General features: G+C 35.3%; 1 protein-coding gene across 1 annotated transcript; it reads right to left on the reverse strand.

The window, feature by feature from the left end:
- Positions 1–6,194: 6,194 nt before the first annotated feature.
- LOC104895700 (ethylene-responsive transcription factor RAP2-4) lies at positions 6,195–7,975 on the reverse strand. Its single transcript, XM_010682269.4, has one exon. The coding sequence runs from the start codon at positions 7,342–7,344 to the stop codon at positions 6,493–6,495; it is 852 nt and encodes a 283-aa protein (XP_010680571.2). The 5' UTR covers positions 7,345–7,975; the 3' UTR covers positions 6,195–6,492.
- Between the last annotated feature and the right edge of the window lie 3,254 nt (positions 7,976–11,229).

Consider the following 11,229-nt stretch of genomic DNA (forward strand, 5'->3'; position numbering starts at 1 on the left):
TCAATTGAGTTGTTTAAGTCTTTTAGTGTTGACTTAGTGTCTGAATGAAGTGTTCAAGAAGTTTTGTGTTAAGTATGTTTTTTTCAGAGCCGGGTATACAATTATGTTATAGATTGTTTCACTATGATTTGCGTTATCCCCTTTACTACTATTGTTTCTTAACCCCCATGTGACCAATACTTGATTGTCACTATAGTTTTTATTGTTTCCTGGAATTTTTTGTGCTTGATCTATGTCAATCTAAAGAACATCTCCAATCTCTATGAAATCAGAGTTATACCTAACAAATCACACCTTGTCTGTTATATTCAGGAAGAATAACAGAGTGTATGCTGAAAACTCATCACTTGGCAAGAAAGTTTCTTTGGATGTGGCTAGGTAATTGCTCATTGTAATTTTCGAATCTGTACCAGGAAATATTATTAGTTCTGAAACTGGCAAGCTAGGAACATACAAATGGTCATCACAGTGCTTTAGTTACCAATGCTGATAAAATTGATAAGCTTAGGTCAGAAATTATCTTAATTTTGTATGTACCACCAGACAAAATTGCACTGCCAGCAAATGGGCATCCATGAATTACAGTTGAAATGATGTGTGTTGTATCTTGTGATAAAAGGGGCTTCTTAAGTTCATTGTGTACTACTCCGGCACTCTTTAGCCAAGTCTTAGAACTGTGACTGTGATCAACAAACATGTACATTGGATGTAATTTCTGAGTTTTGTGTGATATGATGAATTTGGCATAAAAGCAAAAGGTTTGAGTTTGTCTCATTCAGTTCTTAAAATCAGATAGTGCCTTTATACATTTGGATCTAGAGGTCCTTATTACTCTAGAGCTCATTTTCTTTTCTTGGAGATGATGTAACATTTCACCTATTTTGATAAAAGAAAAAGAATGCGTTCTTTTTTTTTTGTATATTAATATAATTTTTGCTTGACACAAATTTAATTGTACAAACGAATAGTAGTTTTTGGTGTTCCTATCTGTTTAGCAATTTGTTCGACATTAATCGTTATATCAAAACTTTGTAATTTTATTTATTTTTAACTATGAAAGCAAATTTTAATTTTTTGTAATTTTATTTATTTTTAACTATGAAAGCAAATTTTAATTAAAAGGACCATAACTAGATGGTGAAGAGCTGACAAGTTCACTCGAAATTGTAGATAACCTAACCATCCAATCTGAACTAATGGATGAAAATCCAAATTAAAGAAACATGGATTATAAGCGGATGTTCTTAATAGTGTTGGTTCTACTTGAGCTTGCAAACTCACAGTTATTGTGAAATTCATGTATCAGTATCCTCCTTTTGGTTACCTTCTTTTCAGCTAGAAAATTGTGGAGGCAGCACGAAAATATGGAAGTCAGAATTGAGGAAGCATTCTCTGTTAGAGGTACCAAGTAAAAGATGGAAGTCATAATCGAGGAAGCATTCTCTGTTAGAGGTACCAAGTAAAAGATGGAAGTCAGAATTGAGGAAGCATTCTCTGTTAGAGGTACCAAGTAAAAGATGGAAGTCATAATCGAGGAAGCATTCTCTGTTAGAGGTACCAAGTAAAAGAAGTCCTTTGAGAGACTTGGTGCATGTGAAGCCGACAGCTAAGCTTATTAAGTCAACTTTTCACACATTCTTTTTGACTTAATCTTGTATAATATTGCTAATGAAGTTATTAAGTAATTATTTAGATTCGAAATCCACCTTCTTAATGCTTATAAGTTGTGACATTTTTTTAGATGTAATGAGCAATATGTTTCTATCCAAAATACAAAAAGCAATGATATAAAAACCTTTTTCTTTTCTATTACAGGTGTGTATTGAAGGTTGTTAATACTTCAAGCTAAATGATGATAAGAATGTTTATGCACAAACATTTTTTCAAACGTAGAACTATATTTTGGTATTATATTTTTCAAAAATTTGGTATTATATGTAAAAGGATTCTAAATATAATAATTTTTCACCTTGATAGTCTAAAGAAGATTCTCTAGCAAAATAGAGGAATAACATGGGAGATATGGCTATATGGGGTGAAATATGTGAGTGTGATATGATTTTTTTTGGATAAAACGAAAAGTAGCAATATATATTACTAGATAAAGAAAAGGAAGTTATCCGAAGAAAAAAAATTGCTTCTCGTGACATATATTCGACAATTTTTATACTAACAAGAAATTATAGTAAGCCAGTTAACTGACATTGATGTCAATATAACTACTCCTAGCCAAGCGCGCGCGTAGCGCGCGGCCCAAACCACTAGTTGTTAGAAAAGTGAGAAGTTGGTTAAAGGTCAAGTGACATTAATCTTTGACCTAATTGATAGAGAATATATATATATATATATATATATATATATATATATATATATATATATATATATATATATATATATATATATATATATATATATATATATATATATATATATATATTATTACTGATCATTTACAAAAATTTCAATCAAATTGAATAATTTCCTTTAATTTCTGAATAATGATCATTGATGTATTGGAGCTATAAAGTTGGTGATGTAGATGAATTTGATCTCCAAACACAATACCACTCCCAAAATTATTTATAAAATTAGTTAACATCCACATTCGACGTTGGTTTAAAAAAAGACCGTCTTACCTTACGATTTGAGATAAATAGGTCACTTTGAAAGTAGTACAAGTAAAGAGTGGCCCCTTTAATAGTGAAACGCTCTTTTTTTAAATAGGTAAGAAGAAATTATTTGGATGGTCCTTGCACATGGCCCCACCCAGAGACTCATTACAAGCCGGACACTAAGCAAATGCTTGGGGTAGGAATTGAACCCTATACTTTGCTAGGTAAGATGAAAAATGTCACCATATCCCAATTCTTATAGTAAGATGGTCTTACTGATAAAATCATCTTCACCATTAATATAGTGAAATAAAGGTTGTACCTATAAGAGAAGAAAATTCAAGAATTGGGATAGGTTCAAGTGGTGAGTTTTTTCATCTTCCTTGACATACAAATTATAAGGTTCAATTTCTATCCCAAGTATTATTTGTTTCAAATTTAGGGGAGGGGTTGGGGTGTATGTTTTGTAATGGGTCTATAGGTGAGGGTCTATTCGAGAGCATACCAGAGCAATTGTTCTTACCTATGTAAAAAAAAAAATTCTAGAATAGATGGAAATCTAGACCAACAAAGATAATATTTTCCTCACCTAAAAAAGAAAAACTTACTTGTCTTTTATTGATTATTGTCGCGGTCTTTGGTGCCACTTTAACTTGTAAATCTTTCCATAATATATTTTTTGGTGTAAATGAGCGACTAAACGCGGTGCTATAGATAGAATTCAATCCCAAATCTCGGATACCACCATACAAGACTTTACTAACTAAGTTAGATGACATCTACATCTTTCCATAAAATCTATATATAGGTATTTATCTTTTGTCTTCTTAGTAAACAGAGAATAATTAAGTTTATTCAAAACTTTGCAAACCTACTGTCAAGTTGATGATAAGAAAAAAATGGTTTTAACTTTTTAAGAGTGGTGGTTAATTTGAGCTTCAACGGTATCTCCACTTTGAACACTGTATGTTATTTTAATCATAGATGCATAGAATAACGGTTGCACGCATCTTTTCTTTTTCTATGCTTGAAATTGCGTTGTTTCAAGGCGTCGGCCATAGGGTTTCACAAATCACACTGCCATAGTTCCATCCCCCCTTGCTACTAATGTCAACATGTTCTATGTTCCACAAAAGGTTCATGGATGAGTGTATGCCCATTCACATTTAACTTATGGTAATAGTACATTTCTTTGTCCCCATATATATATTTATATACATTTATATTTATATATTTTATTGTAGGTGAAAGGATAATATAAAATACAGTAGCAAAACATATGGAGTGCTCTTTTAAACGAGTGCTAATAACTAATAACAAAGTAAATTAACTTAAATTTTTGTTGAGAAACTCACTTAGATCAAAAGTCATTCCTGTTTTTTTATTTCATGAATCAAGTCTACAAAATCCCACATATTTTCGAGATTCAATAGATTGATGCATTTAGTTTGACTAAGTAAAACGCATAAGGCAATATCCAACTTAAAATCCCATATTTGATAATTATGGCAACTTTCAAGGGAATAAGGGATGTGTTTAGGGGGAATATGACTAAGTAAACCAAAACATGGAGTTTAGATATACACATATTAGAATGACTAGGTGTTGAGACTTATTATATTAAAGTAAGCCCATTTGATTCCCATACTATACCTTATGGGAAATTGAACAATAAATATGAGAATATTCGAAATAGAAAAAGAGAGCATAATTTGATGTTGACGTTGATGATGAGGATTCACTGAATAATTCTCTTTTTGATACTATAAGGGTTAGTTTAATGAGAATATATTGGGAATAAAGATAACAACTACCAAAATAAATGAAACTAATAATTCACATCTCGTATTATTAATTAACATTTTGCCTTGTCAAATGAGGGTAGTTCTCAATTTTTATTGCAAAGTTCTCTTACAAGTTGCTAAGAGGCGCAATGGTCGTGAAGATTGCAAAAAAATTACTACTACACTACTTTAGTTGCCCTTTCCTTGATTACAAGTGACATGACGGTGGAAACAGGGTACTCCAATTCATGAGGATAATACATTTTTTTTTCTTACAAAAGAAAGTTAGGGCACCCTTTTCTCAAGGAAGGCGCCTAATGAATCGCAAATAACAAAACTATCTAAGTTTGGATGCGAACCAATAATAAGATATATAGAAGCAGCAACAACGGAGTGACCCATTTTTAATAGATAATTTGTTGTCTATGCTTTCTGATATACATGGTTAATGCATCTAACATTAAAATGGAAAAGAAGGAGATGAATATCACCCATAAGAGTCTGAAGATACCATAGGCATGAATAGGTACCTTGCAAAATACGAATTACCACTTAGTTATCGTGTTCGATATAGACGTCTCAAATATTCTTCTGAATTGTTGAGCAAAAGGCCAGCTTCAACCATGAGGGGGAGAGTGTGGCAAATTCGATATATGTACCCTATACTAATGTGATAATTGCTTTCTGTCAAAAAAATATGATAATTGCTAACAGAGTTGTTTATATTATCCATCGAGATAAGTTTGACACCTAACAGAGATTGTGGATCAAGACCTCCAAAGGCCTAATTCTCTTTCATACAAACATAAACATTGTTGCATAATATTTATAAGCTCACACCCTAACTTGCATATCCCATATATAAATCAAACACACCAGTGAACATAAACATTATCTTAGTTTTGGTAGCGATGGCAAACTGATCATTAGTCAAGTTGCTTTAGTCAATTGGACTTTAACTCGTACTTGCATGAGAAATCATTAGATTTAATTTCTAGTAGGTTCATGTCAATTTAAGTTCATTTTCCATGGTATATCAATCAATTTTAATTGAATTAGAAACTGGATCAATCAGTATTTGGTTGAGTTATCTAAAATTCAATAGAACATATGTTTGAAAGATATTCATGTCAAATTTGTTTTATCGGGTCTAGTTATTAGATAATATGTTAATATGCCAATTCAATTAAATTGGTCAGAATTTAGATGTCAAATACTAGTGAGTAGTGACATTAACGGCCCGTTTGGTAGTTGGTCATAAATGGTGGTAATGGGAATGAATTTGTGTGTAAATTTGTGAAAAATATCATTGTCCATTACCATGGTAATGCTAATTTATCCTAAAGTGTCCACTTTCCTTCTTGAATTTTCATTCCCATCCAATACCACCTTGTAGGGTGGTAATGAGTGGCAATGAAAATTGCTTCCCATTGGAGATAAAAACACAAGTTTAGGGGTGAGATTGCTTGTCCATGGAGAAAAAATGCCTCCCCATGGAGATTTTAAGGGTACTTCCCTAATAAAATTACACTTAAAATTCATTCCCATTACCGCAATTTATTAACGACTACCAAACGGGCCGTAATTGTTTTTTCTTTGGCAGATAAGTGAGACTAATTTACATTGTAGATTTGTAGTAATTGCTAGTTAAATTCATGCTTAATTGCACGAGGAAAATGTGGTCTCCATCTTAGCAATTTCTCTATTGGGCACCAAAAATTCTAGTAATAAGCTCGAAACAACTATAGTTTATAGCAACATAGGTATAAAATAACAGGAATAACAGATTAACCAGTAAAAAAAAACACCACTTACAATATGATAACTAACCTTACAAGAACTAGATGAAAAACATAAAATCCTAAATTATCTTTGGTTAAGCGGAAAAAAAAACTACCACCAAACCACTTCTGAGTTCTGAGTTCTGAGTTCTGAGTTTTGAGGAAGATACTAATACATTGTATTGACAAATTAAAATAGCAGTAATATTAACAAGATTCCCCTCTTGCAAATGTCAAAAATTCCAATTTGCAAAGACCTAAACAAAGAAAAAACAAACAAGAAAACAAAGAGATAAAAAGGATAAGAGGCAAGATTCAAAGAGAAGCCCAGTCTATTTCAAAGGAAGGAAACTTATCCAAGGCAACACTATCAGATTCATCCCAAGAAGATTCAGTGAAATCCAAGAATGAAACGCCTGATTCCGGTGAACATGAGGCAGCCGAAGATTCGTCCGAACCCCATAAAACCTCTGTTTTAGGGATCAAAATCTCAACATTTGTTGATGAAACATTCTCCATAGAACCAGAATCAGAACCAGAAACAGAGGAGAAACAGGGTTCCTCTGTTTTCCCTTGTTTTTGAGAAATTTCCAAGTTTTGACAAATAGCTTCAAGTTTAGCATTCACAGAAGAATGAAGAGGCTTATAATGGCCAAATTCAGTCGTCACATGAGCTCCATGGTGTTTCAGATGAGGGAAATTGAGACGAGCGTAGTCTCCTCGAAGCTTATATGCTGCCTTATCGTAGGCTAAGGCAGCTTCTTCAGCAGTTTCATATGTTCCGAGCCAAAGACGAGTTCGATTCTTAGGCAATCTGATCTCTGCAACCCATTTTCCCCAATGCCTTTGTCTTACTCCTCTGTATAATTTTGTGGATTTGTTTTGTTTCATAAGTGTTGGTTTTGGTGAAAGAAAATGGTTGGTTTTCTCTACATTTAAAGTGGGAGCCATTGAAAAAGGAAGAAGCTGTTGTGAAGGAATGAAGTTTAGAAGCTCAAATGAAGGAGTTTGAGCATTACCCATTTCATTAAATCCTTGAGTAATCATGTAAAGGTTGTTGTTTGGAGGTAAAGAAGAGTTAATCAAATATGAATTTGTGGGTGTTGAAGTATTAATGAAAGGTTCAAATTCCTCATCATTTCTGTAAAAATCTAAAGCTGCAGCCATGTAAACAATACAAATAAAGTTCAGAAAAATTGGATGTTAATACAATAAAGGTTTTATGATGAAGGTGAAGAGAAGATTACAAGAAAGAAAGAAAGAAAAAACAAGTTAAAAAGAAGATTAGGAAGTGACGAAGGTGAAGATTGAAGGTCCAAAATACAGTTAAAAGTTGAAGATAACAGAAAAGGAAAGTTTGGCTCAGAAATATTTTTGTTCTAATGTTGGTTATTTTCTTTGTTTTGTGAGAGTAGTGGTGAACCAGACTGCCTTATATATATAAAACATCACAGAAGTTAAAGGAGAGAATTTTTCTTTTACTTTACTTAATCATCACTCTTTCTTCTCTTTGTCAACTCGTCCGTTTCTTTCCTTTTTTTTTTTTTCTCTTCTCTTCATAACTCCTTTTCCCACTACTTTGAGTTATTCCTAATATACTCCCATTGTATTCTTTCAAAATGTTATTTTCATCTTTTCCGGATTAGTAGTTTCTTTTTCTGGAAGGGCTCAAACTCTTCCACTAGAAGTATGTATCAACTTAACTTTTTTTCTTTTTTAGAGAAAAAATTGGAAAATTTATAAAAAAATTCATGGATAAAGAATCCATAAGGTGCAACCTCATGGATAACGCATCTCCTAATATTGCTCTACACCAAAATGAATCAATCTAGCTAAGTAATAGGCTACATAGTTGTCATCCCTAAGCACATGAAACCACCTAATCGACAAAAAATCTTTACTCATACTCAAAACATCCTCTAGAAGTAAATCAAGGTTGAAGAAGAAAACAACAGCTTTAATTTGGAGAGCTTTTTCACAAGAGACTCGCAGTCAAACTCCACAATAGCATGGTGGACATTGAGACCCCTTGCCAGCTTGAGGACGAGGAACAATGCTTTACCCTCGGCAACTTTAGGTAGCCACCATACCCTTACTCTCCTAGTAGCAACAAGGAGAACGCAACCCAAGTGATCCTGCGCAACAACACCAAGACCAACCCACCCTCCATCATAGATTGTCGCATCTGCATTAAGTTTCACATACGCAGCAGGGGGCTCCACTTCTTTGAGCTCTTTGACGCACCCGCCATAGTAACCCAATAATTGCGGGCAATATATGAGCCAAAGTCCTTCGTCAAGCCTCGTGGCCTCCTAAAAAACGATTTTGTTCCTTCTAAACCACATATAATAAGTCATAAACTCGATCTTAACCAGCTCTAAATCATCCACCTTCTTTACAAATCTCAAACATCTAACATACAACTCCACTTCCTTGGAGGAAGATTACTCACAAGACCCACCAGCTTCCATGCCTCATAAACAATAGAGGTAATAGAAAATGGTGTGTTGGGACTTTTCGATTCAGCTATGCATATAGGGCACTTATCTTGTCTAATGAGGTGACAGTATTTGAGTAGTGAACGTACCGGAGAGTTTCGGAAGTGAGACGCCATAGGTAATGGTGTATTTGGGGGAGACATTAAGACCCCAAATGCGCACCCAAGCTTTGTGAAAAATGTCCAAATTCCCCGACTTTCCTATCATATATGTCGTTTTTACTCAATATGAACCATCCTTTGTGAAGGCCAAACAGATCGAGTCTTCTGGTATTCTCTCATTCATCAGTGGCACCGCAAGAATTGCCTTAGCATCACTTTTTCATACGAATACAACACCAACTCTAAATCCCACTCCATGGCTCCAAAATTTATCAAATCACAAAGTTTCTCTAACCCATCCACCTTTTCCCCAATAATGAATCTGCCATCTTCATTAACAACTCACAAATTCTGCCAAATGTTAATCCGAGTCATTGCCCACTCTCCAAAAGACACCCTCATTATTAAAGCTTTTGAAGCCCACAAACGCTTCCATGTATAGCTACTAGAGATGGCGATGGGTGCAGAACCCTAACCAAACCCGCCTAGATCCTATCTTAATTGAAGGGTATGGGTCTTAATTTTTTGGATCCTATAGGTAAGGGTAGGGAATGGTCTTGATACCATCGGGTAAAGGTAGGGTAAGGATCAATATGTCTCATGGAAAGAAAATTTGTCAACTCCTTCTGCATAAAACTAACCCCTTTACTAAACGATTGCAACCCGAGACCTCGAGAACCACATAGCTTCCTATCTTATCTAATAAGTTAATAACTCCATCTCTTTTGCACTTTCACTCTCACGAGACACCCATTGACGCCTTTTAAGATATAACTCCACATCTGCAATTTTGTCATCAAGCTTGTTCAACTTGGAGTGGCTCCAAACATTCAGCTGCGCAGCGATCCTAGTTTTCGACTATCAAACTCGCATCTAACCGAGCCCAGCCACGTCTCTCTCACTCGTGACTCGCACTCCTCATCAAGCAGCCATATCGTTTGGAGCGAAACACCTCTTCTTTTTCTTCTTTCGCTTCCGATGATTCCCCAACATACGCAACATTATCGAGGTGTTCCGACTTGAAGCGCGTCAAATGTTCCACATAACTGAGGGAAAAAGATTGGACCATGGAGGAGAAGCCACAAAGCGATCCAGTTTATCCCTTATGTGCCTACTAGGCTTCTTCCCTCTCTCCCAAGTGTACCAAGTCCTCTATAACAAAGATCCCTCAAAACCAAATCATTCAAAGTCTACCTGAATTCATGCATCCATCTTCTCTCCACACTCGAGCCCTCCTCTATCTCATCCATGCTTAAAACCTCACTGAAGTCACCCGCGAAGAGTAGGGATGGGCATGGGTCCAGGACCCTATCCGGACCCTGTTGGACCCGACCCTAATTTAAGGGTTTGGGTTCAACTTTTTCAGACCCTAAGGGTCCAGGTTCGGGTCTGGGTCCAAGTGATTTTTTTAGGGTCCGGGTCTTAAAATTTTGGACCCAGACCCGACCCTTAGACCCTAAACTTATTTAATACATACATTTTAACTTTAAAAAAAAACAAATTGATTTTCTAAATGATTAAAACATAAACTAAAACACCCATTCTGAACTCTTATGTAACTTGTGTTTGTTTCTTTTTTTTTCAGTTTGTATGTTTATGTTTGTTTCGTCTTTTTTCAGTTTATATGTTTGGAATTGTGTTTGTTTCATTTTTTTCAGTTTATAAGTTTGTGTTTGTTTCGTTTTTTTCAATTTATATGTTTGTGTTTGTTTCATGCGAATTCTTTTGTTTGATTCATGCGATTTTTTCTGTTTGTTTTATGCGAATTTCAGATGATTATTGATATTAATAATGCTAAAAATTTGGCAAAATAAAGAATTTAGGCCTCGACCCTCCAGACCCTCTAGACCCTGGGTCAGGGTCCAATTTTTTCAGAACCTTAGTGTCCGGGACCCAGACCCGACCCTTACCCATCTCTACCGAAGAGGGTTGGGCCCTCACCTCCGCCAATGGACTGCATCAACTCCCAAGTTTGAATTTTTGGGCCGAGTCCGCCCAGCCATAAACCCTAAAAACCCTCCACTTGACCCCTCCCTCCCCACACAATCCCCACATATGTGATGCTTCGAGTAAGACATAAGGCTAAAATCAACTTTTACTGGATCCGAGTAGATGCATAGCTCCACATAAAGGCCAACATTATCCACCCTAAACCCACACTCAAACCCAAGACCTCGTTTCTTCTTTGTCTCCACACAACTTATCATAGTTTTCAAAATAAACCCCAACGATAGGCTATACCAAGAACATCTCGGAGATTGTCCAATCACCGACAGTTCCAATATAGAAGATTCATAATGCCTGGTGGGGTTGGAGCTCTCCAGCCTCCACCTCGACAGTGTCATCAACACAGCCATTGATCAAAGTAACTATTGTTTTTTCTCGCTTTTCCCACATCCCTCCACCATATCTCCCATCACCTTATCAAACATCAATTGTGCCCTTTCCCTCCT

Source organism: Beta vulgaris, chromosome 6 (assembly GCF_026745355.1).
Source record: "Beta vulgaris subsp. vulgaris cultivar EL10 chromosome 6, EL10.2, whole genome shotgun sequence".
NCBI lineage: Eukaryota > Viridiplantae > Streptophyta > Magnoliopsida > Caryophyllales > Amaranthaceae > Beta > Beta vulgaris.

Coding starts and splice junctions, on each gene's coding strand:
- LOC104895700 (XM_010682269.4), bottom strand. CDS start 7,344: ATGGCTGCAGCTTTAGATTTTTACAGAAATGATGAGGAATTTGAACCT.